A 22024-nucleotide genomic window follows, 5' to 3' on the forward strand; every position below is an offset into this window, starting at 1 on the left:
AAAAAAAAACCCTTGAACTCCACTGAAAACACTGTTAAAAAAATGAGTTCTTGTATTGCACGGACATGAATTTACCTTAACTAAATGAAAAGACAAGAGGCATTTGGAAAAACAGGAACAAGTTTGTTTAATTAAACAATGTGGCTGGGAGTGCCTGGACAAAATGTGTCTGTTCAAAATCTCTCGATGTACAAAGTTTTGGGCATCACTTTACACAGTTCATGAGATACATTAAATAAAAGTCTACATTCCCAAAAAGCATCTGAGTAGTACATTAACAAACTCTAGCATCTGATAAGGACACAGATGGCCCTCGACCTCAGGGAGAGTTAGTGTGGTTCAGTGTGTATGTGTCCAGATGTCTGGCAATTAGGAGCGCGTGATTGGTGCTTGTGGTGTACCTGTCATATACTGATTCGTTGAAGGTGCCTACCTACATGTGGTAGTTAGCTTTGTGGTATTTTCTGGTGAACGTGAATCTTTGGCCAAACAGGTTTTATTGGAGCCAATTATTTCGGACTTGTTTGGGGTGCAACTATCTATCTGTGGAATTGATTAGGGTTTTCCTTGGGTGCATGCCATCTTTGGTTTATGGGGGACCCCACCTCTGACCTGTTACTCATTAGTTGTGGGCATGGGTTGGTGGACTATAGCAACTGGCAGAAAGACGGAGCAGGCAGCCACACTTTTGTTCAAAACATCATCTTTATTGTTTGCTATGTGAGGCAATGGGCACTTTCTAACGTGTATGTGGGCACAGTTGCACCCGTGCTCGAACACGTGGCTTGGCTATGTTACTGGCAGTGCTCGAGTCGGGGTACCACGCGGGTGGACGGCGTCCCCCCACTTATTTTACCGGGTGGACGCCGTCTCCCCTGCCAAACAGCTGGACTTCATCCTTTGGCCTCTCAGGGGAGAGATCGGAGCTCACAGCACGCTGCTCACGCGCTGGCTTCTCAGATGCAATCGCATCTGAGGGGTGAGCGAGGGGTGGCAATGAGCCCGATGGTGCAAGCCACCTTTAGTGATTTCACTTCCTGTCGAGACGTCACTTCCGGTGACAGCGTCCCCCCCGTTCTTTTTTTAGGACTTGTGCCCTGGTTACTGGGATCCAGTTTTAATCACAAGAGGGAGGGAAGATGTTCCTGGTGTAAATACAAAGCTACTGGGAAGTTAAGGATAGGAAGAAGGGATCCACTTATGATGTCCTTGGAAGTCAAAAGTTTTTTGATGTCACTGGGGTCCAGATCTAGTAATCCGTTGTATTGCCCAAAGCAACGCAAGGGCTTAAGTCAAATTTATGAAGTGGTGCAGTATGCAGCTTGCTTCATTTTTGGTGACTTGCGTGGCGGAAGGGCTTTACTGGCCTGTGTGGCGCCGTCATTAATGTTTCCAAGGTGGGTGTTCCCATCCAAATACCAATGTAACAGTAACACAGTGGGATTTACAAAGATATTGCTGTGTGACTCATCTCTCGTGTTATAGCGCGCCATTTAGTAAATACAGCCTTAACATGATATTGGCCAGGTTTTATGAGTTTTATCTTGAGTTGTCGACAATCTCTTGTGCCTAACAAAGCCTCTTCTCTTCCTCAAATCAATCACAACTTGGCACAGATTTCTGAAGTAGGAGTGGGAAATTCCTCTGCTGCCATGGTCATGAGTACTGTGATATGTCACCTGGTAAACCTTAATATAGAAAGGAACTCACTGACTTTGTTTTATTGGTAGGGTGGGACCTGAAACTCCAGAGATACATAAATAACTGAGGCAGAAGATGGAGAATCATCCACAGCTGGCAGAGGACGACAAACCACCCACAACCAGCACTCCTGCACCTTCAGAGCAAGAGGAATACACCTCCCAGAAGCACCGGTTTCTAGGCTCAACATGACCACCAAGGCTGTGCAGATGAAGACATTCTACAATGCCAATGGCTTCCTGACTGGACTACCAGTGCTGGGCACCAAGGATCTTGAGGCTACCAGGATGGCCTTCGAAGAGCTGGAGAAGGAGTATGGTAAGTTCAAATGGCAGGTCCCAGTTCACGAATGGTTTTGCAGACCTTTCTGTACAATTCAGTCACTTACAAGCGTAACACTCAGACTGCAATAATGTAATGTACACTTGCGAATGCAAAAGATCCATCCGCGTTGCCGTATTCACAAGAGCAGCTGTAATGTGCATTCTAGGGGGTGGTGGTGCTGCAAATTCCAATGGCTACTCAAAATTTGGAAGTTTGTATGTAGTTATGATAAATTTGTGGATACATTACCCCATGTCTGCAGCAGAGATATCAGTAAATTGAACTTCTGTCCAGCACACCACCTTTTAGTTTAGGCTTTGGAGAACATTTTCTTTGTATGCCAGCATCATACATGTACATTAGGCACAAAATGCTCATCACACTGCACCTAAGACTAGACCACTATACTGACTACTTCCTTTGAAATCTAATCCATCACACTGTGCTGCATCCCCAAAGCACATAAGGTTATACCACCACACTAAAGAACTCCAAGGAACAGTAACCCAACACACTGCGCTGCATCCCTGAAGTACTTACAACTGTACCATCACACTGACCTGCATTTTAGGACAACTAGCCAAACACCCTGAACTGCTCCCCTAAAGCATTAAAGACTAGACCGCCACACTAAACTGCATCTCAGGAACACTAACCCACCACACTGAACTTATCCCTTGAAGCACTAAAGACTAGACCGCCACAATAAACTGCATCTCAGGAACAGTAACCCACCACACTGAACTGATCCCTTGAAGCACTAAAGACTAGACCGCCACAATAAACTGCATCTCAGGAACAGTAACCCACCACACTGAACTGATCCCTTGAAGCACTAAAGACTAGACAGCCACACTAAACTGCATCTCAGGAACAGTAACCCACCACACTGAACATATCCCTTGAAGCACTAAAGACTAGACGGCCACAATAAACTACACCTCAAGAACACTAACCCACCACACTGAACTGATCCCTTGAAGCACTAAAGACTAGACCGCCACACTAAACTACACCTCAACAACACTAACCCACCACACTGAACTGATCCCTTGAAGCACTAAAGACTAGACCGCCACACTAAACTGCATCTCAGGAACATTAACCCACCACACTGAACTGATCCCTTGAAGCACTAAAGACTAGACAGCCACACTAAACTGCATCTCAGGAACATTTACCCACCACACTGAACTGATCCCTTGAAGCACTAAAGACTAGACCGCCACACTAAACTACACCTCAACAACACTAACCCACCACACTGAGCTGCATCCCTGAAACACTTAAGACTAGACCGCCACACTAAACTACACCTTAACAACACTCGCCCACCACACTGAACTGATCCCTTGAAGCACTAAAGACTAGACCGCCACAATAAACTGCATCTCAGGAACAGTAACCCACCACACTGAACTGATCCCTTGAAGCACTAAAGACTAGACAGCCACACTAAACTGCATCTCAGGAACATTTACCCACCACACTGAACTGATCCCTTGAAGCACTAAAGACGAGACCGCCACACTAAACTACACCTCAACAACACTAACCCACCACACTGAGCTGCATCCCCGAAACACTTAAGACTAGACCGCCACAATAAACTACACCTCAAGAACACTAACCCACCACACTGAACTGATCCCTTGAAGCACTAAAGACTAGACCGCCACACTAAACTGCATCTCAGGAACACTAACCCACCACACTGAACTTATCCCTTGAAGCACTAAAGACTAGACCGCCACAATAAACTGCATCTCAGGAACAGTAACCCACCACACTGAACTGATCCCTTGAAGCACTAAAGACTAGACCGCCACAATAAACTGCATCTCAGGAACAGTAACCCACCACACTGAACTGATCCCTTGAAGCACTAAAGACTAGACAGCCACACTAAACTGCATCTCAGGAACAGTAACCCACCACACTGAACATATCCCTTGAAGCACTAAAGACTAGACGGCCACAATAAACTACACCTCAAGAACACTAACCCACCACACTGAACTGATCCCTTGAAGCACTAAAGACTAGACCGCCACACTAAACTACACCTCAACAACACTAACCCACCACACTGAACTGATCCCTTGAAGCACTAAAGACTAGACCGCCACACTAAACTGCATCTCAGGAACATTAACCCACCACACTGAACTGATCCCTTGAAGCACTAAAGACTAGACAGCCACACTAAACTGCATCTCAGGAACATTTACCCACCACACTGAACTGATCCCTTGAAGCACTAAAGACTAGACCGCCACACTAAACTACACCTCAACAACACTAACCCACCACACTGATCTGCATCCCTGAAACACTTAAGACTAGACCGCCACAATAAACTACACCTCAAGAACACTAACCCACCACACTGAACTGATCCCTTGAAGCACTAAAGACTAGACCGCCACACTAAACTACACCTCAACAACACTAGCCCACCACACTGAACTGATCCCTTGAAGCACTAAAGACTAGACCGCCACACTAAACTGCATCTCAGGAACATTAACCCACCACACTGAACTGATCCCTTGAAGCACTAAAGACTAGACAGCCACACTAAACTACACCTCAAGAACACTAACCCGCCACACTGAACTGATCCCTTGAAGCACTAAAGACTAGACAACCACACAAGACTAGATAAAAAGAAATTCTCTTAAAATCTTTAAATGATGCAGCAGGTAATGGATTAGGTGGCAAATGCGACAATCTCATCATAGCTATGCTGAGGCCACTGAATCACATAACTGCAGTGTCCCTAAAATACTCAAAGCAGGACTATTGATTATAGCGGTGACATCAACAACTGGATTTGAATACATGCTGGAACAACATTCGCCATTTTGTGAATTGCAAACCTGCCCTTGTCACCCAACAAGCTAGCTGTGTGAAAAATGCAAAATAATTTTGTCATAAAAAACTAATCAGTTTCCTCAAACAATGAGGTGATTGTTTAAATACTAAATTTATATATTATTGAATAATTTTGTTCTTAAAATTACAAGCTATTTATCAGAGAAAGCAGCTGAATTTTGAATAACAATTACAAAAAGTGTTTCTCTAAAATGGAAACTCTTAGATGTAAATGTATTATATATGCTCCCCATATTAGATGTGTGAAAATACATTTTTCAGTTAAATTCACAATTTAGGTAAATAAGAAAAAAATAACATTTGTCCATTCTTTCTTAGCATGGATGACGTGGCCACGGGTATCTGATGACCCTATGGATTGGGTCACTTGCCTGAGCCTCCCATTAGCACAGGAGCCTGCACTGGTTGTTTACTCAGTGAATGTTTCTTCCTTGTGTTACACAGGTAAGGCGCACACCCAGTATAGCCTGCATAATATCCACCAAGCCCACCCTTGGGTGATGGACCTGGCCGCCCACATGGACATCCTGAAGGCCATCACTGCTGTGCTGGGACCAGACATAATCCTTCTGGACTCCCGTTTCATCTGTAAATACCCCTCCTCTGACATTCCACACACAGACGACGTGGCACCCTACGTGGCCTGGCACCAGGACATCAAGTAAGGCAACGCGCATGCGCACCGACCCTCATACCTTTAGGGACAGGTGGGGGCTTAAACTAGAGGTCTGTAAATAGCAATAGTGCAGGTCTCATAGGTCCCCATTCATCCTTTTGTTATTGCATTAAATGTGGACATTTTGAATTTTATTTGTTTCTGTAAAATAAAGGCCACTAGCTCCTAAAAATTTATTTATCGAAGGAATTTTTCCAAAAAGACGAGTGACAGCTTCTTTCTCTCGCAAAACCAATATTTTGCTGACATTATGCCTCACAGTTAATAACTTACTTGAGTGCCAGAAATCATTATTACAGGCATTATGTGAGGGGGATTAATAGCTAAACTGCTTTGACAATATCACACCTGACCGAAGATGTGTTGGCGTTCAGTTAATGTATTACAGCTGGTCTTTTTGTTTACCCTTCACAGGTATTGGGGTTTCGAGGGCGGGCCAGTGGCCTCAGTGTGGCTCGCCCTGGATGACGTAGACACAGAAAATGGTGTCCTTCAGGTTATTCCAGGTATGGATTTATGTCTATATGCATGGAATCAGTCAGAGAGCCCTGGGGCAAACTGAGAAGGAGAGACCTCCCTTGCTTTCAACAAAGAGCTTTTGTGTCATGAAGAGCACCTTGGCGAAGGTTATGAAGTTGGGGGACTGTCCATATAATGATTGGGTTCATTCAGCGCTGAGAGAGGGTTAAGGTTGGACACCTGAAGGGTAGTGCCATCAGTTAGAAGTTCGTCAGGGTCTCAGACCGGACACAAAGAATCAGATTCACTTTCCAAAGTTCTGCAATGCATCTATCGGATGTGATGCCACCTGGACTCAAATAGCTTACCAAAAATGGGAATGTAGAAATCAACACAAAGAGAGAGAGAAAAATCCTGTCACACCAGCAGACCTTCCCCCGAGACAGCCTTCCTCTAGCACTCACCATAGGCAACACTTTCTCTATTTCCATTAAGATCCCAAAAACCACTTCCTACAAACCTTCTGTTGGTCATCTTCTTGAGTGCCACCAATCCATTCAACAATTCATTCTCAGCCATGACCACTCCTCAGCCTGCCCTCTCCTCCTGAGCACCCATCTTCTGAAGGACTCTTCATTCTATATGGCTACTTTATAAGTCCTACCTAACACCACACAATTACATCCCTCTAATTATTATGAAGGTAGAGACACAGAAGTACCCCGAAGCATGTGATTGATGGGTGAGGTGGCGGGAAGAGGGAAGAGGAGAAGGCATGTGATGGTCCCTAGATGGAGGCTTGTGGAAGAGGCAGGACACAGTTGTTCATGGTGTGTCCTTCCACTTAGAGAATTTGTTCCTGGGGTAGAGAGGTGGTCTGGATAGGGGTCACCATCAGGAAATAATGAAAATGTTTACACTCAATCTGTGTCCTGTGTAGGAAGCCACACGCGGGGCATCCTAGAACACCAAACAGCCATCAACCCAGGAAACATGCTAACTGCTAATCAAGAGATTCCCCGGCACTTGGTGGATGCAGAGAACGCGGTGGAGTGTCCGCTCAAAGCTGGGCAGATGTCGGTAAGTGCACCTTGCACTTCTATTTTCCTGCACATTGTATTTTAACTCATTGATCGACTGACTTACTGTAGGATTTGTCTACCACACAGTACCCTAAGAGAGCCTCTAGGGATTGATGACCTAGAACAGTTGCCTAGAACAAATTAGTCTTGAGCAGGTGACTGAAGGAAGTAGCTGCACCAACTGCTTACAAATCTCAAGGAAAGCCACTCAAGGCCAAGGCATCCTAAATGGAGAAACATTTTTCTCTTTAATATGGTGAAATAGAAGTCTTAAGTGTGCACACCTGGGAATACCTGTCCACCCTAGATGAAAGATATACAAGTCACACATGATTTAAAGAGAGTTTACTCTTTGATTGAGAACCAGTTAAGAAGTGGAGAGCATCTTAAAATTATCTTTCATCTTTAAACTATGCACCAGGTGAGTGTCACTAATCACATCAGCTGTAGTCAATGCACAGTCATCTATCTTAGGGAGTTCAGGCATACACTTTTCAACACCTATAGTGTAAGTATGGCAGACTTAGGGAGATAACCACAGACCTCTGATCATCTTTGGTCTGCGTATGGCACACTTAGAGAAATCAGCGTACAGCTTGCATTACCTATAGTATATGTACAGGATACCCAAATTAGCACTGTCTCACTTGGAGTTGATCACTGCTCCAACAATGTCGGCCCAATGTACCAATGTTACCAAACTAGACCCCTGCATATGATTGATCAGATCATTTTGTTTCTATGTATCCAAATTCTTTACAAATTTATTTATTAAGTCCAGAATGTTTATGCTATAAATCCAAGTTAATCCCAATGATAGTTCCATAAAGCCCAATACTACGAAAACTCCCTGCAGAAGCAGTATTGACTTTTGCTTAGCCCATGACCTAATGATACTGTAACTTCCACTGGCCCATTTTGTGAACACAACATTCTACATAGACCATGCAGTGGTGGCATCGACAAGAGACTAAAGAAGACAGGACAAAAACGACCTATTCCACAGAGAAAGTTATTTTCGGACTGATAGAGAGTTGTTTTAATTTTTTTTTGTTTTTTGTTAATGTTCAAATGGTACTCTCACTCATGCATTTTTCCATTAGCTGTTAATCTAAATCTTCTAAAAACAGGAAATGTTTATGAGGTACTCTTCATATCCAATTTGGGAGTTAATGGTAATTCAAATTGGCTGGCAAATAATTTAATATACGCAATAAAACTCAAACAGCCAACCAACAAATTCTTTGCATGATAACTCACTTCCCCATGGTAAAGATCATATTCAGTGAATAATAACAAAAGTGATATGTACATTTCATAATGTTTTTAGATTTGTGTCAAATGTCTTGATTGAAAATTCTACTGCGAGGGCAAACATGTATGTGGCATTTCCTGTGGTATAAAGACACTATTTGATTGATTGATTGATAGGCTTTATTTCGGTATACAAATACCATAAAAGCAACACAAAGCAACAATTTTAAAAAGAATATCATACAATCTATAATACACAGGTACATAAAAACAGATACAATAGTTATTAGACAAATTAAAACAAGGATTAAATTGAGACAGAAAGCCTTCTATTACGAATCAACCAAACCCATTTAAATTTTTTTGACACAGCACATACAATCACGGGGGTTGTGTCAGTCATTAAAATACGCATTGCTACTAAATATTGGCGAATGCCCAGCAATCTACAAAGCGGTTTAAGCCAACGGGATCGCGGTCCACGATAGTCTGGGCATTCAAAGAAAATATGGGCAACTGACTCTACGCAAGTTGGACATGATGCACAAAAGGGCGAAATTTGCTGGGACCCCTTCCAGCGGGCGACTAACTCCCCTACTGGTAAAGTCCCCACACGGAACTCAAAATACAGAGTGCGGTCAAACGGGATAGTAATAATGTCTAGATAGGGTTCGTATGCCACCACATCCTTAATTCTCACAAAAGCACTGTTGTGTTGGGATGGCGTGAGTCTTGATGTAACTTCGTAGAGACCCAATCCCAATACAATTTTTTAATAGTGGCCTTGGGTGGGGCAGATTTTGTAGACCAAGCATCCGGTAACCCTATCTCCGTTAATAATCTTTTGACATCCCTCAACCATTTAATCCTCGACCACCCTGCCGTGTCCATGACCTCAGACAGAGCCCGGGCACCCGCCATAACCTTGTCCACAAAAGCAGTGGGCGAAGTTTAGCTTGATCCCCAATGGGTCTACAGCCTAGATCCAGTAGCACTGGTACAGTTGGAGTGCTTCGTGGCAGTGTCATCAGGTCTTTCAGAAACATATTCTCCGATTTGACTATTGGATCCAAGTTGCAAGTACCCCACAATTCTGCCCCATACAATGCAGCACCGACCCCTCTTGCTTTATATATATCTACCACTGGGGCAATGGGTTTACAAGATGAGGAGCGTTGTTTCTTAAGGAGAGCTCCTCCTACCCTTTTGTGACCCAGTAGCATTTTGTAGATGTGGGCTTTCCAGGAGAGGGAGTCATTGAGGCGGATACCCAAATAATCAAACTCGGAAACTCTCTCCAGTGGCTCTGAGTTCAAGGTCGGGAGTCTGCCAAGCTTCCTAGGGGGGTTCTTGACCAGAAATTTCGTTTTGTCGGTGTTAATTTCTAACCCTCTTGATAGACAAAACTCATGGAAGCTATTTAAAAGTCTTTGCAGACCCATAGGGGACTTTGAGATGAGGAGAGTGTCGTCCGCAAAGAGCAAGGTGGGGATCCGTTTGCCTGCCAAGGAGGGAGCGTCCGAGGGAGTGCCAAGTAAATGTTCAACCACTCCGTTTACGTAAAGCAAAAACAGAGTGGGCGCCAGGACACATCCTTGTCGGACTCCCCTACCTACAGGAATTATTTCTGTTTTTTCGCCCTTAGTGCCCCAGCGCACCTGTGCAAAATTACCATCGTGAAGTTTTAGCAGCAGGGAAAGAATATAAGAGGGCAACCCCAGGTCCACCAAGACCTTCCATAGTTTCTCTCTGGGAACCAGATCGAAAGCGGTTTTTAAATCTATGAAGGCCAGGTATAGACTGCCCCCACCCAGCACCACCACCTTCCAATGGAGAAGAGTTAATCTGAAGGCCTGCTCGATGGTCCCGGTACCAGATCGAAACCCGGCTTGGAGGTCCGACAGAATGTTATTATCGTCCATCCATTCAAGCATCCTTCTCAATATCACCTTCCCCACTAGTTTTTGGGTGGAGTCAATTAAACTTATTGGCCGATAATTGGCAGGGTTGTCCCGACACCCCTTCTTGTATATCGGGACAACCTCTGCCCCCTTCCAGGATTCAGGTATAGGCGCGCCCTCGTTGATGGCATTTAACAGAGAGGATACGAGAGTCCCCCACTCCTTCGGCTTGCCCGTATTACATCACCAGGTAGCCCGTCAGGCCCCGCTGCTTTTAGCGGAACCAGGGTTTTAATTGCGTCCAACACCTCTCTCTCAGTAAAGGGATCGGTCTCTAGTCCGGTTATGAGAATTCCTGTGGGGGGTGCATTGGTAGTAGATCGATCACTTGCAGTGTATAGTAATGAAAAGTGGTTAACCCAGCTCTGTGGGGGTATATTACACGTCATCAGTGTACTATCTGGCCTATCTCTGGTACTTAAAAGGGTCCAAAAACCTCTTGCATCCCTATTCAAACTTGCTTTCCTCAGATGCTCCCAGAAGCAATCCTCCCATTCCTTCTTTGCTGCAGTCACAGTCAGTGAGTAGTTTTTTCTAGCCAGTCGTATGACGCCCAATGACCTGCTTTTCACTGCGCTAATGAAAAGACTTTTCATCTCCCTACATTTTTTTGTGTACCATGCGTAAGGGTTCTGCCTAGGTTTGGGCTTTCCAACACGAGGACCCATGTTAGGAATATAAAAGAGTTCGCTCAGGGCCTCGGTGGTAGCACAAAAGAGTGACGTTACTTCCTCTGGATGTAATGAGGGGTCAGCTAGCCTGGACTGGGCAGAGGTCAAGAGTGTTGAGATGGATAAGACTTTCTCTTGGTCCATGACGATATTACCCCATTTTAGACGCCTGCCACAATTAGAGGGGTAAAGTCCTTGATGCACAAATGCTAGGGAGGTCGCGTCTACTCCTAAATGCTCCATCCAAAAGGGACGCAGGGCAAGGGAAAGCAGATTATGGTCGCTTTCAACTGTAGGGAGTACCTCTATATCCAACAAGTGGTCCCAAGAGTTAGCATCAAGAAGGATATACAGCCTGATTCATGAAACGAAAATCGGCTCGCAAAGGGCCAGATTCTGAGAATCTGTCCCTTTGCGAGCGCAATTATTGCATTTGGGATTCATCATCCCAAATGCAATAATCGCTATTACAGAATTCGCTATTGTGCGAAGAATTGCATTTAAGGAATCTCTATTAGAGATTCCTTAAATGCAATTCATCAACCAATTTTAAATTGCTAATTCGCAATTTCGGGCCGCTATTTACCGAGAGGTCAGACCTCTCGGTAAATAGCAAAAACTTAGAAAAATGCTTTTAAAAGCATTTTTCTAAGTTGCATGTTGCACACACACATGTCCTTTGGACATGTGTGTGCGCAACACCTGTTCCAATTTGCATTTAAGGGGTGCTACAGGGTGTCCTTTGGACACCCCTGGCACCCTTTAAATCGCTATCTTATTTGCGAGTAGCAAATTGCTACTCGCAAATAAGGAATACTCCCCATTCATTCCTATGGGCCTTTTGGCCCATAGGAATGAATGGGGAGTTATTCCTTATTTGCGAGTAGCAATTTGCTACTCGCAAATAAGGAATGTGTAGGAATCGCTATTTATTTAGCAATTCCTACATGAATACCGTTTTGCGAGTCTCTAATAGCGATTCCTTATGAATCTCTATTAGAGACTCGCAAAACGGTACCTTGATGAATCAGGCTGATAATCTATTCTGGATGTGTGGCCCACCCTGTTATAGGTATGTGCTCCGGAGGAATCCGAAGACGTCCTACCATTCACTGCCCTAAGATCGAATTCCAGGGTTAGGGAATAGATTTGGACAGCCACCTGGGACCACCTTCTGATAGGGGGTATGGTTAAAACTGGTATCCCTCTTCTGCTGTCTTCCTCAGCAGTCCCTAGTGAATCCTCCAGCCCAAGAGGCTCAAACATACAATTAAAATCACCTGTGACTAGAACATGGGAACTGTCTTGGCCCCCTCTTAACCGGGATTCTAATTCAGACACAATAGGGGACAACAAGCCTCCCTTTGAACCCCTAACGTAGATGTTAAAAATGTTAAGGGCTGGCCCTCTCTTGGGTCCTGTAAGTGATATGCTCAAAAGGTCGAGTGAGTCGGTCACGCGCTGTGCGACCTGACAACCAAGTGAGATATCGACCCAAATAAGGAGACCTCCAGAGGGGAGACCTTTCCCAGAAGGGGAAGGAATTGCTGGCAAAAAGAATGATGAGTATCCTACCTAATGGCATGGTTCCATACTCCAGGTTTCTTGGAAGTTACAGATGGAGAAACCCTCCACCAATATGTTCCAATCCGAAAGAGCCAACTTCCTCGCAATCCCAGCAACATTCCAACTAAGGACCTTTATGACAGGCTCTGCCGTAGATGGCTCGGCATAGAGAACAAGGCTGGTATCCTGCCCTCCCTCGGGTGGTGAGCAAATTACCCTACTTCCTCCCTCAGACCCACTACCAGGACTCTCACCCTGAGGCTGGGGGCCGCTCTCAGTGGAGGTGGGAATCCCATTGTTGGCGATATTCACCAAGGAGCAGGAATCCAACCGAAGGCTCATGCCGGGGATAGAAAAACTGACCCTGGGCGAATATCGTTTCAGTAACCTGTATTTCTTCCGTAAGTCCCCAGCCTTGAGTTTTGGTGATAAGACACAGCAAAGGGATCGAAACCAAAAGTTGGAAAACTATGGTAACAGCTTGCTTCAGGAGTTATACCGAAATGTATGCCCACTGTTCTTGGATAAAAAAAGGTCAGATCGACTACTCCAATACCAGCACTACTAGTTCCTAGATTCTGGTTAGAAATCAACTGAGCAACCCTGGGATCCTTAAAATTTACAACCACGCAGTCCCCCTCAAAGCTCTTGGGACTACTGCCTACCCAACCTACCCTTCTAACCCCAAGAATCAGCCCGTCGACTTCCCTGGGCAGTGGTCTGTTAGTCCTTAACCAGTGCATGGTTTTATTTTTTAGCATCTGGAAGGATTCTTGCTGCCCAACCAACAACGGTGGTACGTTGGTGAGAATGGCAACAAAGGGGTAACAGTCTGGAGGCAGATTCATGGGAGGAATTCGGGTAATTTGGGAGGAGCTGAGTCGAACTGGCTTGAGGGAAGAACGACGGGATAAGTCAGTGTGGATTTGACTAACGGGTTATGGTTGACACAATTATTAGTTCCCGGGTTCCCAGGTGTAGGTCTAACGGTTGTGACCGTAGCCTTACTGACTATACGCTCCTTTGGTTTGGATGTATTTACCCGAGAATGGTCCGAGGGGTGGGGGTTAGTCTTTTGAGATTGACCTGAGGATAGGAGGCCCCATTTGGCAGTGTCAGCGGCCGAAGGAAGAGACTCTAGGGCAGCTTCCCCGCTAGACAGCCCCCTTATATTAGGAGAATCTTGTAGGGTAATAGGAGTAGTTGTAGCCGCATGGGCCCCCCCTATGCTACTGGTCCCGGTCCTAGAGTGTGTTTTAATTAGGGATTTTGTTGAAAAAAAGTTGTCTAGGGTGGCTTGTTCGAAGCTATCCAGACGGTCCACTAGCCTTTTAACTCGTTCAACAATGGGAGTCAGTAGGGCTTTCATCAGTTTCTCTATCTGCACGAGTAAGGATGGATCTGAGCAAGTAATATCGGCAGTCTCCATCGCCAAAATATCAGTTGAATTACTAGGTGGGCCGCCAGTGGGCGTCACAACCTTAGCAGCCTAAGCCCCCCCTAGACCTACCCCTTTAGGTTTATTCGAGGTTCCCGTCACTAGGCCAAGTTTCCTGACTTTCCTGGGATGTTTGGGATGATAACTTTTTCGAGGGCTGATATTCCTTTTTCTTTTAGTATGGTGGTTTTTAGGTGCTGCATGGATTAAAACACCTTGAGAGGCGGGAAATTCCTCGTCAGTGGATGGAATAATTGTAGATATAGGCATGGGGGGAAGTAGGTCGGTCAAGACTGTGTACAATAGCTCAGTCCCTATCTCAGAGTCGAGACCCAATGTACCTGCCACCCTAACCAAACTGGGCGACAGTGGTGAGACCTGGGGCTTTTCCCCTGGATCTGGCACGGTTAGCGGTGGAGATGAGGGAACTAATGCCAGAAAGCCAGGGGATGCCCGTTTCTCTAGGGGAAGTTTAAGAAATTCGATAGACTGCCTGCGTTCAGCTCATCTCTCAGCTAGGGCAATCTCTCTATCGATGTCACAGGCAGCCCTGGTGAAATACTTGTCAAGAGGGCCCAGGATTGCAACCCCAACCGAGGACGGGAGAGGATTCGGTGGTGAAATCGTGGCAGTTGAAGACATGCTAACGGTCCTTACAGCACGGTAAATTACAACACTGTGAGTGGAAGAATAACTTAATAACAAAGTCAATCAACAAGGCTACCGAATATAACAACTCGCTCCAGCTTACATGAATTTGTCCACTGGATGACGCCAGTTCGCAGATAACAGGTGACAGAGAATGGGCCCGGCCCAGCCTCCTGCCGCCCCTGACGCCCACAGACGGCCCGCCCTTGTCCCGGGCTTCTCCCGGGATGCTCCCGCGCAGCGGTATGCTGATCCTGTAATAAAGGGCAAGAAGAGGGCGGGGGCGTGTCAGCAGGGAGAGCGGACCAGGTGTGCAGATGGTCAATCAATGCAGGGACTCCTGGGATATGGAGTCCCCGCTTCGCAACTCGCAGCCCTGCTGCAGTTCTTGCCCCTACCGCTCCGCCCCTGAGTGAGTCAACAATCTCCTCGCACTGCGAAGCGGGATCCGCGAAGCGGGTCCGGCAAGCAGTAAGCAGTAAGCAGACCCAAGAAAGATTCCACGGGCAGACCCAAGAAAGGTTTAGCAGCAGCTCCTCCTCCTGACGCAGTTCAATGCTCCAAAAGTGTCCCACACACGCTCGAAACACCGCTCCTCTTCAATCTTCGAGGGCGGGGGCGTGTCAGCAGGGAGAGCGGACCAGGTGTGCAGATGGTCAATCAATGCAGGGACTCCTGGGATATGGAGTCCCCGCTTCGCAACTCGCAGCCCTGCTGCAGTTCTTGCCCCTACCGCTCCGCCCCTGAGTGAGTCAACAATCTCCTCGCACTGCGAAGCGGGATCCGCGAAGCGGGTCCGGCAAGCAGTAAGCAGTAAGCAGACCCAAGAAAGATTCCACGGGCAGACCCAAAAAAAGTTTAGCAGCAGCTCCTCCTCCAGACGCAGTTCAATGCTCCAAAAGTGTCTACACACGCTCGAAACACCGCTCCTCTTCAATCCTCGAGGGCGGGGGGCGTGTCAGCAGGGAGAGCGGACCAGGTGTGCAGATGGTCAATCAATGCAGGGACTCCTGGGATATGGAGTCCCCGCTTCGCAACTCGCAGCCCTGCTGCAGTTCTTGCCCCTACCGCTCCGCCCCTGAGTGAGTCAACAATCTCCTCGCACTGCGAAGCGGGATCCGCGAAGCGGGTCCGGCAAGCAGTAAGCAGTAAGCAGACCCAAGAAAGATTCCACGGGCAGACCCAAGAAAGGTTTAGCAGCAGCTCTTCCTCCAGACGCAGTTCAATGCTCCAAAAGTGTTCCCACACACGCTCGAAACACCGCTCCTCTTCAATCCTCAAGGGCGGGGGCGTGTCAGCAGGGAGAGCGGACCAGGTGTGCAGATGGTAAATCAATGCAGGGACTCCTGGGATATGGAGTCCCCGCTTCGCAACTCGCAGCCCTGCTGCAGTTCTTGTCCCTACCGCTCTGCCCCTGAGTGAGTCAACAATCTCCTCACACTGTGAAGCGGGTTCCGCGAAGCGGGTCCGGCAAGCAGTAAGCAGTAAGCAGACCCAAGAAAGATTCCACGGGCAGACCCAAGAAAGGTTTAGCAGCAGCTCCTCCTCCAGACGCAGTTCAATGCTCCAAAAGTGTCTACACACGCTCGAAACACCGCTCCTCTTCAATCCTCGAGGGCGGGGGGCGTGTCAGCAGGGAGAGCGGACCAGGTGTGCAGATGGTCAATCAAAGCAGGGACTCCTGGGATATGGAGTCCCCGCTTCGCAACTCGCAGCCCTGCTGCAGTTCTTGCCCCTACTGCTCCGCCCCTGAGTGAGTCAACAATCTCCTCGCACTGCGAAGCGGGACCCGCGAAGCGGGTCCGGCAAGCAGTAAGCAGTAAGCAGACCCAAGAAAGATTCCACGGGCAGACCCAAGAAAGGTTTAGCAGCAGCTCCTCCTCCAGACGCAGTTCAATGCTCAAAAAGTGTCCCACACACGCTCGAAACACCGCTCCTCTTCAAACCTCGAGGGCGGAGGGCGTGTCAGCAGGGAGAGCGGACCAGGTGTGCAGATGGTCAATCAATGCAGGGACTCCTGGGATATGGAGTCCCCGCTTCGCAACTCGCAGCCCTGCTGCAGTTCTTGCCCCTACCGCTCCGCCCCTGAGTGAGTCAACAATCTCCTCGCACTGCGAAGCTGGACCCGCGAAGCGGGTCCGGCAAGCAGTAAGCAGACCCAAGAAAGATTCCACGGGCAGACCCAAGAAAGGTTTAGCAGCAGCTCCTCCTCCAGACGCAGTTCAATGCTCAAAAAGTGTCCCACACACGCTCGAAACACCGCTCCTCTTCAAACCTCGAGGGCGGGGGGCGTGTCAGCAGGGAGAGCGGACCAGGTGTGCAGATGGTTAATCAATGCAGGGACTCCTGGGATATGGAGTCCCCGCTTCGCAACTCGCAGCCCTGCTGCAGTTCTTGCCCCTACCACTCCGCCCCTGAGTGAGTCAACAATCTCCTCGCACTGCGAAGCTGGACCCGCGAAGCGGGTCCGGCAAGCAGTAAGCAGTAAGCAGACCCAAGAAAGATTCCACGGACAGACCCAAGAAAGGTTTAGCAGCAGCTCCTCCTCCAGACGCAGTTCAATGCTCCAAAAGTGTCCCACACACGCTGGAAACACTGCTCCTCTTCAATCCTCGAGGGCGGGGGGCGTGTCAGCAGGGAGAGCGGACCAGGTGTGCAGATGGTCAATCAATGCAGGGACTCCTGGGATATGGAGTCCCCGCTTCGCAACTCGCAGCCCTGCTGCAGTTCTTGCCCCTACCGCTCCGCCCCTGAGTGAGTCAACAATCTCCTCGCACTGCGAAGCGGGACCCGCGAAGCGGGTCCGGCAAGCAGTAAGCAGTAAGCAGACCCAAGAAAGATTCCACGGGCAGACCCAAGAAAGGTTTAGCAGCAGCTCCTCCTCCAGACGCAGTTCAATGCTCCAAAAGTGTCCCTGACACTATTTATAAATTTGCTATCAAGACTGCATTCAAAATAATTTTTTGGGGCAATCACAAATTTATCAAATTACAGAAACACTAGAAAATCGGACCTTTCTTAGTTTTTAATGTCCTGTTGTTCTGTTTACATGCACTTTGGATGCTCATTGGTTTAAACAATACATTCATTTCATGAACACAAAACATACTTTTGTTAACAGGATCCAATGTGGAGAAAATTTATTCCATTTTGCCAGTATCAGTCGTCTCAGTCTGCAATTTTGCTTCCTGTTGAAATATGGCAGGCTCTTTTTCGTCCTCAGCTCCATCTTCTTATAAACCTCCAATGTGCCTGTCCTCTCCTAAATATTTAATATCATCATCTTGTCCTTCCAGATCCATGATGGACTAACAGTCCATGCGAGTGACCCGAACATGTCCCACAGGAGAAGGTGTGGGTTTGTGATCCGGTATATCCCCACTAGAGCCTATCCCGTGACGGTGAGTAGAGTCGAAGGATATCAGTATTGGACAGACCGTCTATCAGTTCAGGTGCAAGTCCAGCCAACCCAAAATCAAACATAGAACAGCTGCTACAATTTCCATGCCCACTTAGAAAATTCAGATCTTTTACAATTTCTAGAAATTGGAGTTTTTTTTCTGACAGTGAGTATCCATTGCCCTAATACTTTTTTGGACACTTTTAGGACACATCAGTAGGAAATCCTAATAGTTTCTGAAGCCTGTACATGCAGCCCGGAGAGGGCCCTTAATTGTCTGTGAACTGTTAAATGCTTTTGCAATATTAAAAAAATACAAATAAAAGGTAGTTTTGTATTCAATATACTTAAAATGAAGAACAATTGGTTACATTATTGGGGATACCAGTAGGTGTCCACATATAAGCAGTAGAACAGTCTAATATACTGCATAGCTTTCTATAGAATGGGCGCGGTATCATTTGCACAGCGCTGCACCAGAAATTAAGTGCTAAAGGGAACAAAACACAGCTTCACATGAGGACAAACACATAATTTTGTAAGTAAGTAATTTTGTAAGTAATTGACTAGCATTCCTGATTTGTATCTGGTAGCTTCTGGATTTCTGTAAATTTGACATTGGGCATGTGTTGAGACCAATCAGTGTTAGATGCTTGTAGAGATTAGTAAACTTTGGATTGCAATCGTTTATTGGGGTCATGTATTTTTAATGTATACTATATTTTCATGGGTAATCAGTTTTGGAGATTAACTATTGTGGAGATTAGTACATTGTGCAGGTTAATTTTGGAAGTTGCTTCGTTTAAAGGTATTAGAACATTTTAAAGGTTTGTTAGATTTTGATGCTAGTTAACCCAGGAGAATGGTTTACTTCGAGGGTTAAGAAGGTCGGGAAATGGGAATTAGACAATTTCGGAAGTTAGTAGGATTTAGGGTTTAGTACATTTAGTCCGATAAATAGTTTTTGAAAGTAGCAAATTTGGAGGTTAGTATTTGGGTTAAGTAGGTTTGCAGACTAGAAAGGGTTGTTCGTTAGATTGTTTGTGAGAGAAGGTGGTTAGTTTTGTAAGACACTCATGGTCAGATACGTTTTATGTCTGCTTTCCGCAAAGCTTAACAAAGTGCATTATTTGAAGTTAAGCTGGTGGACCAGCAAGTGCCTGTGGTAGTTGCGGCCAACTTAAAATGCACAGTGGCAACCAGCCGGCCATGCCATGGTTTCATGACAGGTTGTCAGCATGTTTTTCAAAGAAAAACCGAGAGGTAAATGTTTGTTTTTTAGATTAATAACAACTCAATGCCCCTGATAGGCAGGAGTTTCCTCTCAGCATGTCACAAGCAATGTTCTTGTCTTCTTGTCAGAGGCCGCATTATCTTGCAGATTGATCCTGGGCTGGAAGCTCATTGGGGGATCCGTCATACATAGGGTGAGTCCCTGGTGATGCTCGGTTGACAGGCCTGCATCAGGCGGACTCCTGAGAAGGAGTTTATGATGGTGGATCTTAACCCGTTGCGTGCTCATGACGGCTCCACGCCATCATGAGTCACGGCGGCGTATGCTCATGACGGAGTGGAGCCGTCATGCCGCTGCCCCTCCGCCCACGTGGCACTAATTCCCCTGTGCAGGCGAGTTAATGAGTGGGCGGGGTCATGATTTCTCCACACCGTCATGAGCACACGCCGCCCGTGACTCATGACGGCGTGGAGCCGTCATAAGTACCGGAGCGCCATGCCAACCCCCTGGCCCCACCTGCTCCGCGGCTGAATTCGCGACGCAGGGAAGGGGTTAATGGACTCCTGGGAAGGTGTTTTTTGATGGTGGATCCAAGTTGAGTTTAGTGGACTCTTGGGACAATGTTTAAGATGGTGGAGCTTAATGGCTCCTGGGAAGGCGTTTATGATGGTGGATCCTAGTGGAGCTTAGTGGGCTCTTGGGGAGTTATTTATGATGGTGGATCCTAGTGGAGCTTAGTGGACTTTTGGGGAGTTGTTTATGATGGTGGATCCTAGTGGAGCTTAGTGGACTTTTGGGGAGTTGTTTATGATGGTGGATCCTAGTGGAGCTTAATGTACTCCTAAGAAGATGTTTATGATGGTGGATCTTAGTTGGGGTTGCTAAAATTCGGTTGTTGGAAATATAATAATAAAACCTCGAAGTGGGTGAACGGGCATCTATCACTCTTTAACAGTCCCACCCACTTCTAAATGATCCTGCAAGTCTTGCATTTAAATTATATGGTGAGAGAGACTTTGAGTGAATCATTAAACAACGATTGGTGGTCCTTTGGGAATACCTCATATGTCTGTCAATGCCAAACCCTCTTATCCTGATGTTGTTCTCTACTCTATGATTCTAGGATCCAGCGCGCCCTCGCTCCTTTCCTGCCACAGTTCTGGTCGCCGGAACAGATGAACACAAGCATTTTGAAGATCATGCACCCAGTTTCTTCTGTAAGGCTTTCTGAACCACAGGGACACTTCTGGCAGCCGAACACTGACGGAAAAGCACTATCCCTCCTACTGTACATGGGGATCGATCATCGTAATTGATATTCAAGAGTAATAAATGATGGAGCAATTTTGCTAATTTCCACCATGGTTAGAGGCACTATAGACTGAACTTCATACCTCAGGCTTTAATTTTTGTAGTGCAAATGCTAAATGAAGGATATAAGTCCAGTCATCTCAGATTCTCACCACACTGTGAAGCATACAGTTAATTTAACATTAATAATAATATATTTCAGAACTTAAAAAAGTACATATTTTCCACATTTATTAGATAACTGGGATATGGACTTTGGACACTCTTAACTGTACTTGTATAGTGAACTCTCTGTTGCTTGTCGTTATTATATTTATTTAAGGCATTTGTATAGTTTTGAATCAATAAGCAGTGTATTAAATATGTATAATTCCAATGCATTATGAGTCCTCGTATGTGTACTGCACCTATAAATTCACCCAGTGTCACAAATTCTCATACATTATGTTCGAGATGCAACCCAGCTGCTTAGAAATGCTGTGAATTTGTGCCCTGGTACAGACAGCAAGACTCCTATCCCTCACCCATATGTTGCTGCTGCTCCTCCTTGATGGAGTGTCAGAGAAGAACTACTGTGTCCAGTGCCCCTGGGCTGGTGGAAGATGATGTCTGAGAGCCTCTTGCATGAACTAGATGCCCCAACCCTACCTTGGGCACAGATGGTGCCAATGTGTATTCAGTCAGTGGAGTACAACATATAAGTTACTCTATTAACTCTCATTCATGGCTTTTCCATGTCCTTAGAGATCAGCCCTGTGGTCGATCTGCTGTTAAAGGTCTTTGAGAATAAAGAAAGAAGGAACAGTTAAAGGGAACAGTATAATCCCCTCCATGTCAACACATCAATCACATAATATTGAGGTTAAAAATATAGCAATACAAAAATATTGCGGAAAAACATGAAGTACAAAAATATCGACATTGAATACTTACTCTGTAAAGTCCAAATAATATCTACTACAAGAATGTCATGGTTAAACATAACGAAATTACCTAGCTAAGTCTTTTTTATTTAAAAGTATTTAACATTCAAGTAATTTTGAAATAATACATTTACTTTACAAAACATGTTAAAAAACAAATAGATATTATACTAAAAAGTAAATAGAAATGTGATAGCGAAAAAATAAACAAAATATAGAACTTTAAATAAAATGTAAACAAAAAGTATGTATATTAACATCTAATAGATAAATACTTTAATTTAATAAATGTGGACTAGTTATGATTTGATTAATACTGATGTAAATTATATGATATATATATAAAAATATATATATAAAAAACAATAATATATATGTCTATATATATATATATATATATACATACATATATATATATATATATGCCAGTTTCTCGTACCAAAAGTACAACGCACTCCACACAGACAAATTAGGACAC

At 45.7% G+C, this 22024-nt stretch overlaps 1 protein-coding gene across 1 annotated transcript; it reads left to right on the forward strand.

Moving 5' to 3' along the window:
- Positions 1-1789: 1789 nt before the first annotated feature.
- Positions 1790-20999, forward strand: LOC144785658 (phytanoyl-CoA dioxygenase domain-containing protein 1-like). The gene is made up of 6 exons (XM_078664458.1): positions 1790-2019; positions 5368-5584; positions 6014-6105; positions 6999-7138; positions 17975-18079; positions 20436-20999. The coding sequence occupies exons 1-6, from the start codon at positions 1890-1892 to the stop codon at positions 20541-20543; spliced, it is 792 nt and encodes a 263-aa protein (XP_078520584.1). The 5' UTR covers positions 1790-1889; the 3' UTR covers positions 20544-20999.
- The last annotated feature ends 1025 nt before the right edge of the window (positions 21000-22024 follow it).

The sequence above is a fragment of the Lissotriton helveticus genome, chromosome 10 (genome assembly GCF_964261635.1).
Source record: "Lissotriton helveticus chromosome 10, aLisHel1.1, whole genome shotgun sequence".
NCBI classification, from domain to species: Eukaryota; Metazoa; Chordata; class Amphibia; order Caudata; family Salamandridae; genus Lissotriton; species Lissotriton helveticus.

Bases quoted from the DNA above. Each gene is read 5' to 3' on its own strand.
- LOC144785658 (XM_078664458.1), top strand. From the start codon at position 1,890: ATGACCACCAAGGCTGTGCAGATGAAGACATTCTACAATGCCAATGGC. The intron at 7,139-17,974 runs GTAAGTGCACCT...TTGTCCTTCCAG, and splicing joins TCAAAGCTGGGCAGATGTCG to ATCCATGATGGACTAACAGT. The intron at 18,080-20,435 runs GTGAGTAGAGTC...CTATGATTCTAG, and splicing joins CTAGAGCCTATCCCGTGACG to GATCCAGCGCGCCCTCGCTC.